This window comes from Curcuma longa, chromosome 17, assembly GCF_044706935.1.
Source record: "Curcuma longa cultivar G26 ecotype Majalengka, Jawa Barat chromosome 17, ITB_CL_G26_1.1, whole genome shotgun sequence".
Lineage (NCBI taxonomy): Eukaryota > Viridiplantae > Streptophyta > Magnoliopsida > Zingiberales > Zingiberaceae > Curcuma > Curcuma longa.
Genome location: NC_133877.1, coordinates 4352256 through 4370413, shown reverse-complemented (window position 1 = coordinate 4370413; position 18158 = coordinate 4352256). Strand labels below are relative to the sequence as shown.

The 18158-nt window shown below is 38.7% G+C and overlaps 2 protein-coding genes and 1 long non-coding RNA gene across 5 annotated transcripts; 1 reads left to right on the top strand and 2 right to left on the bottom strand.

Moving 5' to 3' along the window:
- Positions 1–9: 9 nt before the first annotated feature.
- On the bottom strand, positions 10–8301 carry LOC141811756 (zinc finger CCCH domain-containing protein 36-like). Its single transcript, XM_074699807.1, has 5 exons — positions 8111–8301; positions 2573–2756; positions 1917–2089; positions 396–1768; positions 10–315 (listed from the first exon to the last, which is right to left on the bottom strand). Exons 1-5 carry the CDS (start codon positions 8289–8291, stop codon positions 286–288), a joined length of 1941 nt encoding a protein of 646 aa, XP_074555908.1. The 5' UTR covers positions 8292–8301; the 3' UTR covers positions 10–285.
- A 231-nt stretch (positions 8302–8532) lies between these two features.
- LOC141848747 (protein DETOXIFICATION 18-like) lies at positions 8533–10909 on the bottom strand. The gene is made up of 7 exons (XM_074736803.1): positions 10470–10909; positions 9774–10318; positions 9592–9678; positions 9462–9518; positions 9151–9389; positions 8957–9075; positions 8533–8881 (listed from the first exon to the last, which is right to left on the bottom strand). Exons 1-7 carry the CDS (start codon positions 10779–10781, stop codon positions 8753–8755), a joined length of 1488 nt encoding a protein of 495 aa, XP_074592904.1. The 5' UTR covers positions 10782–10909; the 3' UTR covers positions 8533–8752.
- A 1814-nt stretch (positions 10910–12723) lies between these two features.
- On the top strand, positions 12724–14502 carry LOC141848224 (uncharacterized). 3 transcript variants are annotated; one of them, XR_012603504.1, is made up of 5 exons: positions 12724–12898; positions 12972–13045; positions 13149–13214; positions 13301–13375; positions 14148–14502. It is a non-coding gene; the product is annotated as an uncharacterized LOC141848224 (long non-coding RNA). The 3 variants fall into 3 exon arrangements; XR_012603505.1 differs by having other exon boundaries at positions 14119–14502; XR_012603503.1 differs by lacking the exon at positions 14148–14502 and having other exon boundaries at positions 13301–13526.
- The last annotated feature ends 3656 nt before the right edge of the window (positions 14503–18158 follow it).

The following is an 18158-nucleotide window of genomic DNA, read 5'->3' as shown; positions in this document are numbered from 1 at the left end:
GCCCACAAACCTTCAATAACACAAACCAACTTTCTTCAGTATGAGCATCCATTTAACACAAAACATCCTTGATTATCCATGGCCTTTGGCCATTCCTCAACTCCAAAATTAATGTTACATTTCTCGCTATGACTTTGACAATTTAAAAGTATACATAATCCAGGAAAAACTGAATCGAAATGCAGGGAAAAAGGTTTGCATGCTTACCATAAACAGCCAAGCATGAATGTACGTTTAGAATACCCACCAAAAGAAGAGATCAGATCCACGAGAAGAGCAGTCATCTCAGGATTTAGTATATTTATCCACATAGGCCTGCAAAAAAAAAACATTGAATTTTTTTTATATAAAAAGGATAACACTTAAGGCTATGATTGCCAAGGTAGAGAGTAGACCTCCATTAGTTTCAAAAGCTTTGGCCTGGACGAGGATAAATATTGTTGTAGTGACACCGGGCTATTAGGGACTTGATGGGGTTGCAATGCCCCTAAGACTTTCTCAGTCGTCTTCTTAACTATCAATTTATGAGTATCCCTACTCAAGCGACCCTCCTTCCACCATGGCTTTAGCAATTCCTTTACGAAGTCCACCAAAGCTGCATAAACGATCTTCATTGACTTTGATTCCATAATATTATCATCTACCTTGTTTACATCTCTCATGTTATTGCCAACTTTTGCATCATTAATAGGAGCAGGATCAGTCATACGTGGGATGTTCCCATTCTCGTCATTTGTAGTGAGACCAGGAGCCACAGTAGTTGTGTCACTTAAATATTTGTGCGCTGCTCCTTTTATACATAGTATGCCTTCACTAGCAGAAGTAAAAGAATTTGCAGATTTGTTGGTATCATATTCTGGTTTAAAATCTCCAGCTAGTACAGGAGTTGTGACTTCTTTTGGATGACCAATGTTGCTGCCAAGGGGATCAAATTGGCTATCGGAACAGGATTCAATAAAAGAAGCACAGGCAAATGAGGGTTGAAAAGGTATAGAGTTTTCCCAAGTGTTGTCTTCAAGATTTTGTTGCAGCCAAGATGATGAATCCCCAGCAACATTAGGATGTCCATAAGTAGTAAAATTGCTGCTGTGGTTTAACATTGTACAAACATCTCCGCGTTCATCACTTACTGGAGGTCCATGAATAAATCTTGTGCCTGTTTGAGCAAATGAATGAAGTGTCTCAGTTGCAGGAGATCCCCGAATTGAATATGTAGAGTTGCCAAAATTTGGATGAATTGTGAAGCAGCTCCCTTGATATTGTCCAGAAAGGTCATCTGGCTTTTCTCCAAAAGAATAGGCGTCGTTGCTATCTCTGTGGGCATTGATTGGTGTAGATGATCCACCAGAGAACAAAACAGATTCTGAAATTAATGGGTTTTCTGTCAAAGAAGATGCATCATTTCTATGATCTCCTATTGGCATTTCCTTGTACATCATTCTTTCATTTGAAAAATGTCTTGATGAAATCTCTCCACTAGTTGAGTATCTATCAGCAGTAAAATCAACCATAGGTATTAGTCCTTCTGTTATTGTGTTTTTTCTTTGGAACATTGATTTCTGCCTTAATTCATCACATAGGAGAGCAGATGTCCTACCACTGCCCAATTGGAAATGCTCATCAGAAAAGTTCTTTGATGCATGAAGAATATCATCGTCCTTGAACGGAGACAATCCACGCATGTCCTTGCCGTATGTCCGGACAAGGGCCCTTTGTAAATGCAAATCTGGTTTTGTTGAATATTCTGAAATTGCCATGTCCGATGTGCCTATTGAATCAAGTAAAATTTCATTTGTCAAGCATTTAAAACATGGTAAATCAATAAGTTTTCCTTCAAGTGGTCTGCGGGATAAAATTCTAGATCCATCATTTACTCATGCATTGACAATCAATGGAATTGTCAGCAGTACTCTTACCTTCCTGTGCCTCCAGACTAGAGTTGCCAACTCCCTCTTTTTTGTGAAGAAATCTACAAGAACTTCCCTTGATGCACCAACCTTGAGCAAAAAAATCGCAAACAATTGCAGGATTTTTATTTTTGCGCTCATGCTGAATAAAAGGAGAACTCCATGGCCTTTTGTTAGGTTGACTGAGAAAGACACAGACTACCATTAACTGTCTAAGCATTGATATAAAAGGGAGAAAGCAACATAAATAGATAAACAGAAGATTACTGTCGGTATGAGTTTCAGTTATCTGTGTGGTGTTGAATATTGTAATTAGTAATCTAGCATAACTTCCAAATATAGTGCATAAAGTCCTTCAATAATCACGTTGTGAAATATGAGTTCCAATTTATGTGGAAGGAGTTCACTATTATAAATAGCATAACGTTTAGCTGTGATGTATCAGAATATGGAATTGTATCTTTTTTGGTAGGACAATCTAATTTTTCCTTTCCATACAACCATCATAGTATTTGCTAAAAATGCTCTTCTATTAACTAATAAAGGGACCAGTCACTGCAATCAGCTCCAAATTATCATCATCATCTAATCTTAGTAAATATGTGGCAAAGTTGGTTTTAGAAACTATTTTCGAGTTAACAACTACGTGTTGCCCAGAACCTTACCAGAGCTCTTCATTTTTGTTTTCAGATGTCTTTTTGTAATGTAACTTAGATGGAGAACCATTGCCAAGATCGCCATCCCTAAAATACTGGACATAAGAATTTGATGAATTGACAAAAGATCTCTCAGAATTGGAAGAAATTGACTTTGGATTCTTGCAACAGCCTTCCTGTTTTTCGCTTGTATCTACATTAAAAGGACAACCACAAAGATAGTCAAACATCTTTAAGGAAATGGCTGAAAAAAAGGACACTAATTCAAAAATAGAAATTTCCAATGTAACTAAGATGGTTGTCAAAATTGGTATTGGTATAAAGTTTGGATGGTAAAAAATCCATTAATATCACTTGTAACCAATTAGTGGGGCTAGTGATTATGAAACATTAAGGGCAAAAAATAAAAGAAAGGTTCATATATAAAATAACAAATTGTGTTCACTCATAATAAGATTGTACATTATGTTTCATCAAATATCATATAATTAACAACATATAACTTTCTTACCATTATTATCACAATATTAATAATGACATGTAATTATCATTATCAAATTAGTACAATCATATTATTATTATTATTATATAATAAAATTATATTTTAGAACTATTAATAGATCATAAAATACATATATACTAGATCATCAATAAATATATGTCTTATCTACTAATATGAAAGCAATAAATAACACAAATATATTATAACAAATAATAAAATCAAATTCTATAACAGTAAATGTTAAAATTCTATCAATCACTATAAAATTGAATAAGATTATAATATTAATTTAATAAAATTCATTATATTAGGAAAGTTAATTGAGACTTGAATCACACCAATCTTTTTTATAGTATTTCTGTCAATTAGCACTAGTTTCTCTTAATTCCGTTTTGAGAAAAAAAAATGAGGCACTTTTTTTCTGCAAAAAGGTGAAATCAGCCACCCTAGCGGCTCCACACGGTCGGCCCCACGACCATCTGTGAGGAGGTAAATCGAGAAACTACAGTTGGCCACGACGGAAGAGGGTATTGTCTCGGCTTCGCCGAGATTTGAACCCAAAAAATGAGGCACTTAATCTAACTTGTGGTTGTTTATAAGCAGTAGCAAGGTCGAGCTATCGATCTTGTGAAAATCTGGAGTGGTGACAATGCTAAGAAATTTAAATTGGAATTCAAGAGGGCAAAGAAAAGTCTCTCATCCTCTTGTGTACATTTGCTAGGAACCGAGTCGAGACAAGCAAGAAGTTTGTTAAATCGCTGAGTTTCCAACTCAACTTATGTCAACTAAATTTGAATAGATCTCATACCTTTCACTCTTGATTTAGCCAAATTTCAATCATTTTGATATATTTTCCATGGAACTCATTTCTAGGTAAATTATAGGCGATTTGTATCAATGTTAGCCAATCTTGACAACTATAGTTACTATAATGGAGCCATGAGGATCAATAGTAGCGGTAGAGCTATTGGTTTCTTAAGACAAGTCACCTACGTGCTTAGCTGAATATAATTAAAGATAGAGAAGTCTGACTCGATAATAAAAACAATATGATGCATATGGGAGGCAACCATGGTTTTTAAAGTATATATAGATAGTCAATGATCATACCAATACATAGGGCCAATAGTATATTATATTGGCATGGGATGCATATAGAGTCTTTATTAGCAAATATATCTAAAAATACTTATATAATTAAACAAAAAAAGGTGAATTAGATCAGAGTGAGGTAATAAAAAGTAGCACTTAAAACCAAATGACCAACAACTCATAAGGTTGTCTTTTAGGTTCATCTTATGAATTATTTTGGTGAACCTTCGAATCCTAAATCATATTAAATTGTGAATAGTAAATATTTGCATAGAAATTACAAAATACATTAAAAATAATTTTACTTTATCCAGTTTTGGTATCTAAAATGTTGTAACATAATATCATATTTTCAATAGCATAATAGAATAGTTGGAGTAAGTTGACGTTGATTCATAAAAAATATAGATTTGTATCTTCCAAAATGTACAAAATATTTTTTACTTCACCCATTAAGAATTGAAAAGAAATGGGCAATAAGAAATTTCCTCATCAATTCGTTCAATATAGAAAATTCATTGTGCTAAAATGGTAGACAACTTAGATGTATCATGATGTCTAAGCCACTATTAAGTTCTCTCATTCTCATTCTATGTATCCATCAACAAGCTTTATTCTTCTCAAACATTGGTTATTGTCAAATTCAGATTAGCTATTATCATATAGTTAAGATAGAAGCCCAAACCTTGGGATATTTCAGTTTTACTGTAAACTGACCTAAACATTCTAGAGCTCAAATAGGATTTGAATTCATACAAGAAGTTAAAAATCTACAATCCGATTCTATGTCTACTTCATAATTATTTAAGGTGTGAGGCGTCCAAACATGCATAGGTGCTATGGGGCCTAAGGAGTATGATGCAAGATGAGACGCATACCTTACCGAAGTAAGGCACTCTAGGTATAAATTTTTACAATTCAAATATATATAAGGAATTTCTACCAAAATATTTCACTAACAAAATTATAATTATAAAATATTAAATAATAATGTAAATATAAAATTCATTAGCAAAAAAATACATTATATGCATAATTTAAATTTAAAAAAAAATTAAATATCTAAATCATCAAAATCTTCATTATCTTCCTCGATCATATCATTATCATCATCACTAAATGTTTTAGATTTGTATAGTTGAACTCAAGACCGATCTCTCACAAGGCGCTCGCTTAAGGTGACTAGGCGCAAGAGGCTCACCTGGCTGTGTCTTGCGTGTAAGCGCAGCCAGACGAGCATCCTTAATAACTATGGTCTACTTTATGTAAGATTTAGGTCCCAACAAGCTCGACTATTATAGGACATATTTAGGTCCAATTAAACATCCTAAAAATTAACATTTAATATAACAAATATTTTTTCGCGCCAACATTTGTTTGAGCAAGTTCTTAATCATATAAGATTCTTATTAAGTCCTAAATAGAAGAATCTCTTTTAAATATTATCACTATCATCAATTTTATAATTATCATTTATCTTCGTAGATATGAAGTTACTACTTACCTAATGAAGAAAGAACAATAAGCAAGAACTTAGCGTATTTAATTTTATTTATGATTCATGAGAATGGAATGATGCATTATACAAAGTTAATATTAAAATGAAAGTTATTATGTATGATAATTGTAAATGTTAAAATTATAAAATATTTAATAAAATTACAGGATCCTATGATTCTATGCTCTGATTCTACAATCCAAACCTATATGTACAATTCTAATAACTATGGAATTAATAGTTATGCACAATGCTATCAAAATTTATTTAGTCGAAAGTTACGACAAATCTTCATTAAGTTCATATGCATCCTCTTAGTTCTAACTTCTAATAATGAGTATCAAGTTATAGTTAATTATTTCTTTCTATCAAGGCTCGTTATTTAGAAAAAAACTTCCACATAAACCACTTAAGGGACCATATGCATTTTGGAGTAAGGGTCTAAATCGAATCCACTGAAAGTCGTACAATGTTTATATAGGCTAAAACCCTCCCTAGGGTTTTAAAGTCCAAGTCACATCAAAGTTATGTCCAAATTAATATCTAAATAATCAAATAGTTGTATGGAATTAACAAATAAGAAACATTAGTTGTGTTGCTTAGAGCAACATATAATATATCATTAATATATGAATTATATAAGTTGGTTAATATGCATTTTTTACGTTGTGTTTTGCATTATTTATTGCTAAGATTCATATGCAAAATGTTTATTTGGAATTATTGATTATTAAGGATGTATAATTTACAGCTTAGCAATAGATGTAAATTTTATTTTTATTGTTTAAGTTGATTAATTTAATATATTATATAGTTCATTTAAAACCATAGTTTAAAATATTGTATGGTAAATATAAATTTACATTTTTTAGCACATCATGTTATATATTACTGCCAATATTGTAACACACCATTTCTTAGCAACATTGAAGTGTTGCCTGCTTTGGCCGATGTCACATATTATTCTTGTAGTTTTTCCTAATGATTACTCATTTTGGAATTGCTTCACGTGTTGCACGCTTAACTACGGGAGTTTTTAAAGAGATATCAACAAATATTACAAAAAGGCATTTCACCATTGAGAAATCCATTTAAGGTAAGATTCACTCATGGTCTAGTTACATTTTTCCCTGTTTCAATGTGTGTTCCTACACATTCTTTTTCCTTGCACCTTGAAGCCTATCAAGAGTCATACCTCGTTGCTCTCTGCTTGTCGATCACTCCCTACCCTCAACAAACTAGAGCATTACAACCCCACCATCTTCTGTTGGTTCATCCTCAAACCATACATCCTATTAGAAGGGTCCCTCTCTGATACTAGTATGTAACACGCGATGTACTTAGTAACATTCAGACATTGCCCCCATAGTTTGTATCATACATTATCAACTTCATGGTTTTATCTCATTGTGGAATTCAAAACCAAAGTGAGAAGGTTTCCAAATGGTTACACATCCTAGAATTACTCCACGCCAAGCCCACTTATAGCTTAACTAAAGAGTCCTTACAGAGAAATCAGTCAATTCTAGCAAAAACAAAATTATTATGGGAATACATATTTAATCCCCCATTGCTAGTCACATTTTCTCAGCTTTGATATATGTTTGTAGATTTTCCTACCCAAATGCCTTAGAAGCTTACCAAGAGTCACACCTTGTTTGAACTCGCAACCCCCACGGTCACTTCCCAACTTCCCTTCCTCATTAGACCTAGTTGTTACAAATATAATTAATTTACCTTTAAAAAATATGAGCCACTTATGTGCTTACTAGGGATGCACGTGGATTAACCCCTCATCTCCACCCTACATAAGAATCAGGGAAGGCCAAGGCGAGCACGTTATGGGGTAACCATTCATGCTACATGTCTCTTCTTATGTAGTGTGGGTTCATGAAGGGGGGATTTAATATATAAATATGTCATATTAAATTTTATGAGGAGCAAGCGATGGAAAAGCAACGTAGGCGGGATGTAAAAATCATACACCATTGCCACCCCACAAAAAAGTTAACTTTTTCATCCATCCGCAAGCCATCTACGTTACTACGCAAACCCAATCAGGGTGGAGTAGTGTAGATCTTCATCAGGACAGGTGAAATTGCTAAAGAACGCAATAAGGCCCTACACTAGAGACATCCATGCCATAGGATGACAACATCTAAGCAAAAATAGTTAAGACATAAAACTATGAGTACATCATCAATAGGCGTGGCAAAAGGGCATAAGCCCTCCAAGAATTCTAAATCGTCCTGTACATAAAAAATGAGAGAAATCGTTGCTTCTCAACTTCAATATGCCAAGTGGATGCATTAGAACGACTACAAAGTACCATCTCCTGCAGAAACATCAAAATCCAATGCGGGAAAGGAAGGAAACCAGGAACCAAGAATATGAAATGGGTCCAAAGGATTCTAAAGCATAGAAGAGAAACGGATGGATAAAAAGTAGTGCACACCATTGACCTCTTCACCGCATCGCCGCCCCTCGTCTCGTTCCTCGTCCGCCACTCTCTCGCCCTCTTCGCCGATCTCCCTTCGATCCTCTCCCGGGGGCACGCAATCGTCGGCCAGGGAATCGGCAACCTGCAATGGAAGTGAGGGAGCAGCGCGGTCCGACTTCGGCCAGGGTTCCGGCATCTTTCGGCGGCGGCGAAGGGTGCCAAGGCAAACTGCGATGAAAAACCACGGCGCCTTTAAACGATGTCCGCCGTGTCCTCAGACAAAAATGGCCTTTTATGGTAAAAAAAATTACATTCTAGCCCCTTCTCACTACAAAACTTTCAGTCACGTCCTTCATATCACAATAAAAGAGCAAACTCCAACCTGAAATTGGAAAAAATGAAATAAGAGGGACTCCACACGATCTTTTCACTGTATCCTTTTATATAAAGTATTTATTTATTTTTTAATCGCTTCCATTCGAGTCTATTTCCAAAACAGATATTCAAGATATTGCAAAAGTTACACTCTAGCACCTCCTAATTACAATAATTTCATCTACGGCCTTTTGTATTCCCTTACAACAATTGTAACTAAATCCTTGCACTTTTGACAAATTCGAAACCTTCCATCCCTGAACTTGAGACTGAGGCTTCATTCTAAACAAGTGCATCGCTTCTTCCATGGCTATCAGAAATCTGCATTCTTGTCCAGTTTGTGCGAAGGGTGATCAATAAGAGTGTGCAAGACTGACAGAAGAGGCCACAGATCAAGCCCGTCCACAGCCCCTGCAACGTCAATCACACAAACTTCAGTAGAATTGTAAGGAATGTTTTGCAGGAGCAGCAGAGCAAGTGTTTCACCTTGGCTTGGAAGCCCAGTTTGAAGCTGAACAGAACTGCCAGTTGCATTCCGATCACATAAAAGGCCACTAAATTTGTCCATGCAGCCAGGTGCTGCCAACCGCAGCCTCTTGATACTCCTGCAGTTTCATTTGTCTACTAAATCTGAAAATCTTTGAGAATGTTTTCAGATATTTATCATCTTGATAGTGTACCTGACAATACTCCTTGAGCAGAGTCTAGGACTATAGACACTGTGAGCAGAGGAGTCATTGAAGCAAATGCCCTTATGATATCGTCGCTCTCACTGAACGACTTCGCCCAAAAATCATGGCCAAAGGCCAGAAGAAGAACGATCGTGACCCCGAGAAACACTGCGAGCTTCAGTGTCACACTGATTGCATTCTTAGCCTTCTCCAAGTTCCCTGCTCCTATCTCGTTCGACACCCGCGTGCTGCAATGAGATGAGATTTACTGATCAGTTTACACACTGAAGTAATTCTAACCAGCTAAGAAGTTGAATCACCTCACTGTTGCACTGAAGCCATATGTAACCATATAGGCGATTGCCTCTGTGTTGACACTGGCAAAATGGAAGGTTTCATTCATGAACAGTGTGTTTAAGAACAAAACTGAAGAGGTCAGAGAAAACACACCACATGGCAATGAGTGAAGTATTCGATTCTGAGTTCGGCAAGAGCCCCGCAAGCAAAACCAACATTTCAAAAGCCCAGTACTCGAAACTGAAGCACAACGAAGAAACACAGATTGCTAAGAATAAAATTCCAAACCTAATTTTCCTCTTTTAAGGTGTGGAAAAAGAGAGGAAGCTGCTAACCAAACCATGACAGCGGAGGGAACAGCCAACTTCATGCAAGGGATAACATGGTGCGATGCCTCTGCAGTGAAGCCCTTCCAAGTGTACCTAAACTTGTCGGAGTACTTCACGTAGATCGCCAGCATTATGAAGGATATCCACATTGAAACAGAGGCAGAGAGTGCAGCGCCCTTAAACCCAAGGCCAAAGACATGAACAGTCGCATAAGTCAAGCCTACATGGAAAAGCAGTGGAACCACTGAGCAGACCACCAATGGGATCACCACTGTTTGGGTCTGCAGAAACCTCAGCGTGCACTGCACGAGTGCATAGGCGTAGAGGCCTGGGATCAGGTACTGGAGATAGAGGGCGGCCATGGTTGCCACTTGGGGCTCCTGGTGAAGCCAGATGAGTATGGGCTCTGAGAAGTACCATGAGACGGAGACGAAGATGGAGAAGAAGATGGAGATGATGATTGAGGATTGGAGGTATACTCCCAGCATTCTGTAGAGCTTTGCGCCATAGGCTTGGCCGCATAGCGTCTCAAGAGCCCCGCTCAAACCAGTCTGGAACATATGGAGATGATGTTAATCTCTGTTACCTAAAGATTAAATAGAAAGAAAAAGAAATCTTTTTGCGATCTATTTGATAGTTTAGTTTCAAGATTTCTCATGATCTCTTAGCAGTTGGCACTATTTCGGAATAGACAAGAGGCACCATGAGAGCGAATCCGGTGACGGTGCCCCAGGAGTTGGCGAGGGTGGCGCCGGCGAGCTGGAGGTCGCCGAGATGGCCGGCGAACATGACGGAGACGAGGGTGATGGCGTAGTAGGAGACGTTGGTCAAGATCATGGGGAAGGCGAAGAAGAGCTGCGTGGTGGCCTCCTCCTCATCTATCAGCGCCGCCACCGCCCGCCTCCACCGCGCTCCTCCTCCCTTCGTCTCTGCCTTGATCTCTAATCTGCCGCCGCCGGAGGAAGCGGCCACGCCGTGCTCTTTCGGCTGCAGCAAGGGAGAGGAAGCTGCCATACTTCCAAATCAACTCCAAGAAGACGGATACACAAAATTGCTGGAGGAGGAGATCGACACACTCACGTTGGTGCAATTAATGCACAGTTGACTAACAATTTCTCCTTTTTCAAAACGAAATCGATGTAAATCCAATCCACTGATCTTCGAGTGGACAAAGAAGGAAGAGGAGTTGCCACGACTCTCCTCCAACTCTTGCAACTCGTCTCCGTCAACCATCATGCAACGCGCGCTGCACGTGGAGAAGCCGCTTGTAAAATACTAAGGATTAAAATTAAAAGGATGCCCTAATTATTCTCAAAAATATACCTTAAAAAAATCAAAATAATATCCAATATAAAATTTGGGCGAGTGTCAGGTCGAGATCATGCAGAAAATGTTTTTATATTTTGAAAGGAAAATGATTTTTTGTATTAATTCAAGTCAAGTAAATAAATCAGATTAATTAAACCTAAACTCTTGTTCCAAACGAGTTAAATCGCTGAAATCTTGTCTAATATTTCTCAACGACGTGATATTAATTTAAATACCTTTTATACTGTTTTTGTTCTTGTATAAAATTTCCAAATGAGTTGCATTTGTTCTATATTCGTCACTTGAGAATTAACGAACGAATCGAGAGATTCTTTACTTTAATCATCGTACGTCTCGAGCGAATACAAATAAGATTCTCGATGGAGGGGAGGGGAAGGAGAACGTGGACGGAGGTGTCGCCGGCTGAAGGAAGCGGAGAATGGGCGTCGCAAATTAGGAAGAGAAAGACGTACGTGGACGGCGGAAGTGTTAAAATTTGGTGGACCTAGGATTGGAAAAGTAAAAATGTAAGAAAACCTTTTTGTGTGAGAGTACAAAGAGAGAATGAGAGAGAGATTTTTTTTTATTGTACATTTGAACATCATACAAAATCCTTATTTATACACAGTCTTAAACTCATGCTTTTACATCCTTCTATAATTAATACATCACATCATTAAATATAAGACAAATGAATTTAAATATTTGTCATAAAGAATTTCATTGAATTTAATACGATAAGTGAACTTTTTACCTAATTGCTATGGGCCACATGAAATCAAACTTATTTTGACTACTTTTGTATATGATTAAAAAAGTTAACTTGTCTTTGACTTTTGGAATAAGTTTACGTGCCAACAGGAAGACGACGACGCAGTGCTAGTGGAGCACATTTGAGTTCAGAGCACAGGGAATTGAGATAAGGTGTCTGTGCTGGATAAATACTGTGAATGATTAATTAAGTCATTAAATAACGAACAATCTGACGTGTGTGATCTCCGAAAAGATCCTACTGAAGGAAGATGAAGAGAATTTGAAATACACTTTCAATGAGTGGTTATCGGTGTCGGAGAATTTCAGCAGGCTACTCCAATGCTCAAATTAGATTATGCAGAAGAGGAGATGATTTTCAAAAAAAAAAAAGAAACATGAAAGAGATGGAAGGACCTGGAATAAGTCTTTTTTAGAGTTTATATAGCAGTCGGGGCACCTCATACATAGACTAGAGTGACATCATTATGGGAGCGTACGAAGAGATCAAATCTGACAACCGTTGATTGATTTCGTTTCTTTTTAACATTATGTACAGAAAGAAAGATATCTGAGGGGATCAGATCTAATAATTTTATAACCGTCCTTTTATTCTTGTATTGTCGCGTGTCTCTAAAATATTCATAGTCCTGTCCATGGGCCCACGAAGGATAAAAATTTAGGGACTCATACTTGGGATATGTAATGGATATGAGAGTATGGAGTGTAAAATACCGAAACTTTAGGGCTTATTTGTAAGTAAGCCCATTTAGGATATAGGGTTAAAGGTTTATTTGATGCGGGTCGGGTTAAACCCGAAATCTGTTAAGAAATCCCTTAGATCGCGATTCCTTCCTCAAGCCGACCGCGACTCTTACCTCTTCTTCTTCTCGTCTCCGCTTCCGATGGCGCTCCTTCGCGATTGTGCCGACGCCAAGGGGAATCGCCAGCGACTAGGGACCTTGATCGCCGGGGGTTTGGTCTCGCCGAGGCTGGGCTGGAAGCAGGTCAGTGGCGGCGGCGATCAGTGCGATAGGAAACAAGGGAGCTCGGATCCAAGGGAAAGAAGTGAGGTAAGCTCGATTTCTGGTTTCGTATGATTTTATTGTGAGGACTCTTGAGATTTCTAAATGGCGTCAGTCGCAGATGGTTGGATCTGGTCGGTGAGGACGGCGGCGATCGATGTGGAGCGACGGAGGAGCTCGAATCAATTGGGATCGGTAAGTTGATTTCTAGATGGATTCCCGATTTCGTTAGGATTTCTTGGATTTGTAAGTTCTTCAGATTTCTGAAGTTAGATTGGGTTCTCACATCGATTAACAGAGCGATCGGTAGGATTTCGACAGCAAAAGGATTTAACCGGAGCTTGTCCTAGGGCATGAATTGGAGGTGAGTTCCCTATCTTGCGTCTGGTTAGGTTTTCTTGTTTAGCAACAAGTTTCGTGGGTTGATCGGTATTCTTGGATTTCGGACAGAGAAGGAAGCTTGGATCAGGGTGGCTTGATCAGGCTAAGCTTGTATTTCTAGAGCAGCATTAGTTGATTTCTAAGGTAAGATCTAGAATATCATTTGGTTTGGATCTTGATTAGTTGTCAATTAAGGTTGAATCTTGGTTATTGTTTGTGATCTAGGGTGTGTTCTGCATGTGTGGTTTTAATCCTAGCAGAGTTAGAGATTGTTTATGGTTTGATCTATTTAGGGTGAGATCATTATAGCACTGCCTGTGTGGGTGCTATGCACTGCCTGTGTGGGTGCGATTATTATCGTACTGCCTGTGTGGGTGCGAACATTATAGCACTGCCTGTGTGAGTGCGACTATTATACTATTGCTTGTGTGGGTGCTACGCACTGTCTGTGTGGGTGCAGCTATTATTGCACTGCCTGTGTGGGTGCTAGTATGTTTGTTGTATATTATAATGCATTGTTGTTTACAGTATCTTTGTGTGATTGTTGTACTTGTATGATATATGACTGTTGCACTTGTATGATCTATGACTGTTGCATTGTATGTCATGACATGCATTGCATGATTTTACATGATTCATATACCATGATACACCTCTGATTCATGATACCTGTTGATTATTCTATACCTATTGTATGGTAGGATTATTCATATTCTGTTCTATTGATATACCATAATTACTACCATGATTCATGTTGTTTCCTGTTACTTGTTATTTCCTACTCAGTGTATACCAGTTGTTCTAGTTGTTCTTTATTTTATTCCTGCTATGTATCTTGACATGCACTTCTTCCTGTACCCACTGAGTATCTAATGCACACTACCCAGACCTTGGGGTTGTTATGTTTTCTCCTCAGGTAGCAGATAGGTACTTGGAGCTTGGAGATTCAGCTGGCTGGTGCTATCTTACTTCAGTGGGTTATGTAGTGGTTGAGTATGAATTTTGTATTTCATGGACTGTAGCTATGTTGGAAATGTGTTTGTGGTTGTTTGTTTTGTCGGATGTTGACTCGGATTTTCGATGTTTCGGTTTCATACGTATTTCTGTAGTCGCATATTTGCTATGTTGTGCATGTGATAGTAGTGTGGCTGTGTAGGCCTTATGTGACATTTATGATGTGTGTTGTGGTATACATGGACGTGTAGTCCTTTTTCTCCAGCCGTCTGTGGCTGTGTATACATGTCTGTATTAGGGGAATTGTCATAGTTACTGGGGAGATGTTGTCGAAATTTTTCGGACGGCCTTTTCGGGGCGTGACAATTTAGTGGTATCAGAGCATGTCTTTACGATCCGTTTTTCTGAGTTTGTCGTTGCATTTTTGAAATAAAGTCTAAAATTGAGATGACAGCTGATCTCATCCTTTTCTTCTGCAAAAAAAGGTGGAATCCGCCACCTTAGCGGCTCCACACAATCGACCCTACGACTATTTATGAGGAGGTAAATCAAAAAACTACAATTGATCACGATGCAGGAAGGTATTGTCTGACTTCATCAGGATTCGAATCCTTGTCCTCTTCTATAACTCTACTCACCCCAGCTTTACCTCGGTGGAATCATTTTCCGCGGGACTTATTAACTTGCGGTGATAGAAAGATACGAGTCTTGCTCTTCGTTTGACTATTGACAATTGGAGACGGCCACATCACGTATCACATACGCATTAGTGCCAAGAGCACTGGGCTGGCGCGCACTGGCCAGTGCTGCCGCTCTCGGTGGCTCAACACCCTCGGCCCCTGCCTCAACAAGGACGGTTCTTCCTTCTCCAGCGACGAGGAGCTCCACCTCTGCTGTCTCCATGCCGCGCTCGGTAACAAATGGGCTCGCATCGCTGCCCAAGTGCGTAGCTCCTCAACAATCCCTCTGATCCCTCTGTTTTATTTTCTCCCTCTTTTAATTATTTTTCTGGTAATTGATATGGCGCAGATGGCCGGGAGATCGGAGAACGAATGCATGAATTACTGGAAAGCTTACATCAAGCGATGCCAGTACGCTGGTGTCAACGTCTACCCTCCCGAGGTGCAAGCCGCCGGCGGAGAATCTGACCTCCACCAGCCGCAACACAAAAGGGGCAAGGGCCAGACTTCTCCATTACGGCCGCCGCTGCCTTCTATCCTTCCTCTGGAATATCTTAATTACCCCATCGTCGCCGGCGCCTCTCAGATGACGCAACCACACCACACGTAGCCGTTTATCCTGCGCCGGTGACGGTCGTTTCTGCTCCTCTCCCGTCGCACAACGGCCAATTCTTGGCGTCGCTCTTGCCCCTGTCATCGGACCCGAACATTGACCAGAGAAACCTGCAACCACAGCCGCCGGCGCAGCAGCGCCGTTTGAAACCGCAGAGGGATTTGACTTCGAGGACTTCTATCAATGTCTACCCTCCGGAGGAGCAAGCCACCGCCGCCGCTGAACCTGAACTCCACCAGAAACAACAAGACAAAAGGCACAAGGGCCGGCAGACTTTTCCATTACCGCCGCCGCTGCCTTCTATGCTTCCTCTAGAATATCTTAATTACCCCCTCGTTGTCTCTCAGATGCCGCAAACACTAGTAGCCGTTTATCCTGTGCCGGTGACAGCCCCTCCTCCGCTCCCTGTCACGGCGTCGCTCCTGCCACTGCCATCGGACCCGAACGCTGACCAAATGAGCCTGCAGCCACCGACGCTGCCGTTTTCGGGATTTAGCTTCGAGGACTATCGAAAGGTGGAGGGCATCTGATCGGCCTTCTCCAGCTTGTGTGATTGGAACAGGACTGCTGCCGGCGTCCCACGCTAGAAAACTTCAGTTTCAGCAATGGCTCTCGACGATCAATTTGTACAGTTTGAGCAATGACACCGTAGTAAATGTAGAACCTTTTCTCTTTTTTTCTCTCTTCTCAAATATGTGCTTTAATTATGGGAGTCTAAGAATGATTCAGGAAATTTAAGATAAATTCCTTGCGATCAAAAGTTTTAAGATAGATAGATATATAGCTTCTCTTTAAATTAGGGGAAAAGGAATAAAGTTTCTATAACAAATACTTTATTCATTCTTTGTACTGGTGTTAGAATGCCCTTTGTAGCCATGAAAACTTGCACTAGCTTGTACCGATGCATGTATAAAGGAAGACATGTCTCTTTATTCCAAGTTATTCTCCAATAGTTACTTCGGAAATAGCATGCCTGCTCAATTGATTCATATTTAAAATTTAAAGCGTTCCTTGTAGATAGATATATATCTTAAAAGGTTATGCTCGTTGCATTTAGATCAACATCCTAAAATGATCGCCCCTCGAGGCATGATGTAGTGTTAAGAGATGAGAGCTTCCGGAGTATAGTTGAGTTGATTACGACGAAACAGAGTTGTTGAAGTGGGCAAGGGTCGAATCTCGGCGAAGCCGAGGTAATGCCCTCCTCCATCGTGGTCAACTGTAGCTTCCTGATTTATCTCATCACAAATGGTCGTAGGGTCAATCGTATGAGGTCGCTAAGGTGGTAGATTCCACCTTTTGCTGAAGTAAAGTATTAAGATATGAGATATTTTCAATCAAAGTTCAAAACTCACACAGTGCATGTATGCAACGTTTGAACAATTAGTGATGCTGAGGTAACGTGTCAAAAGTCTTTCTAAATTTACTTAGTGGGTTGAATGTGGAATCGAACTGTCCATCTCAGAATTAATTAGTATAAGTTGAATACCTAACATTAAAAATATATATATCCTAAAATGGTTGCAATTCATTTTGAATGATGAACACAATATACAACACTTGGCCATGGTACTAGTATCATATATAATATATACAATAGAGCAAGGGATAAATTCCCGACCCGCGGGCACATGTCTTCAGAGAAAAAAACTCCTCCCGCCCTCTAACCACTTAGCGATCGATTATAAACAGACCTGGGGACGGATTATGAGGGGCATCTAAGGTGAATATAATCACCTTTTTACTGCAATAGTATCATATAATATAGAACCTTAGGCATATATGAAAAGATCATTGTCCCTTTTGTTTATTTGCAACTATTAAGTTCTGAGTTAAACATGGTATGAGATGGTGTGCCTGCATATGATGATCATTGAAGTTTTTTATTTTTATTTTTATGTGGATTATTAAGAACTTTGTAACTTATGCTAGTCTATCTTGTGAAGAATTCACACAATCTCGTTGATTGACACAAGGAACTTCACTCATATGAGTCACCATTACTGTTTACCTATTTATCATCCTTATCATCAGAATTCAGTAAACAATACCTTCAATGGTGCAATTGAAAAAAGGTGAAGTGTTTCATCGAACTATATTGATGGGAAAGATCCAACAGTATGGCCAAAAAGTAGCAGTCATATATTTAAGATAGCCAAGAACAAAGAAATACTGATGTACCAAAGTGAAGCACTTTTAGTCTTCCATATTGGATCACTATTTAGATGGCATACATATTGAAAAATGTATGTGATAATTTAATTTAATTGATACACTGTTGGATTTGACTCAAAGACAAAGGAATTAAGCTTCACACTTCCTAGTGAGAAAATTGATTGTCTGCCTGTTATTTCTTAGTGGGAAGACAAGGAAAAAGAGAGATGTATCAAATGGATACTCATCAAATTTAGCTAATTGTTAAATTTGAAAGATAGAAAGTTATCTGCCATGAAGAGTCATGAAAATCATACCTTCTTGCAAGATATTCTTCAATTCGATCATGGAATCACATCTACCAGCTTGCCCACATCAACTGCTCCTCGAGGGAAGCCAAACAAAAGTGAAATAGATCATAAATCTAAACATGCACAGTAACTCGATCTGCAGTTTATTACCATCAGTAATCAACTAGAAGCGAAGCCTAACTTAGTAAAAAATAGTGTAGAATTAGCCTGATAGA

Excerpts from the sequence above, each read along its gene's own strand:
- LOC141811756 (XM_074699807.1), bottom strand. The coding sequence starts at position 8,291 with ATGCCGGAACCCTGGCCGAAGTCGGACCGCGCTGCTCCCTCACTTCCA. Across the intron at positions 1,769-1,916 it reads TAGTCTGGAGGCACAGGAAG|GCACATCGGACATGGCAATT; the intron begins GTAAGAGTACTG and ends TTGATTCAATAG. Across the intron at positions 316-395 it reads AGCTTTTGAAACTAATGGAG|GCCTATGTGGATAAATATAC; the intron begins GTCTACTCTCTA and ends TTTTTTTTGCAG.
- LOC141848747 (XM_074736803.1), bottom strand. The coding sequence starts at position 10,781 with ATGGCAGCTTCCTCTCCCTTGCTGCAGCCGAAAGAGCACGGCGTGGCC. Across the intron at positions 9,679-9,773 it reads CCCTCCGCTGTCATGGTTTG|TTTCGAGTACTGGGCTTTTG; the intron begins GTTAGCAGCTTC and ends GTTGTGCTTCAG. Across the intron at positions 9,076-9,150 it reads TGCTCAAGGAGTATTGTCAG|GAGTATCAAGAGGCTGCGGT; the intron begins GTACACTATCAA and ends ATGAAACTGCAG.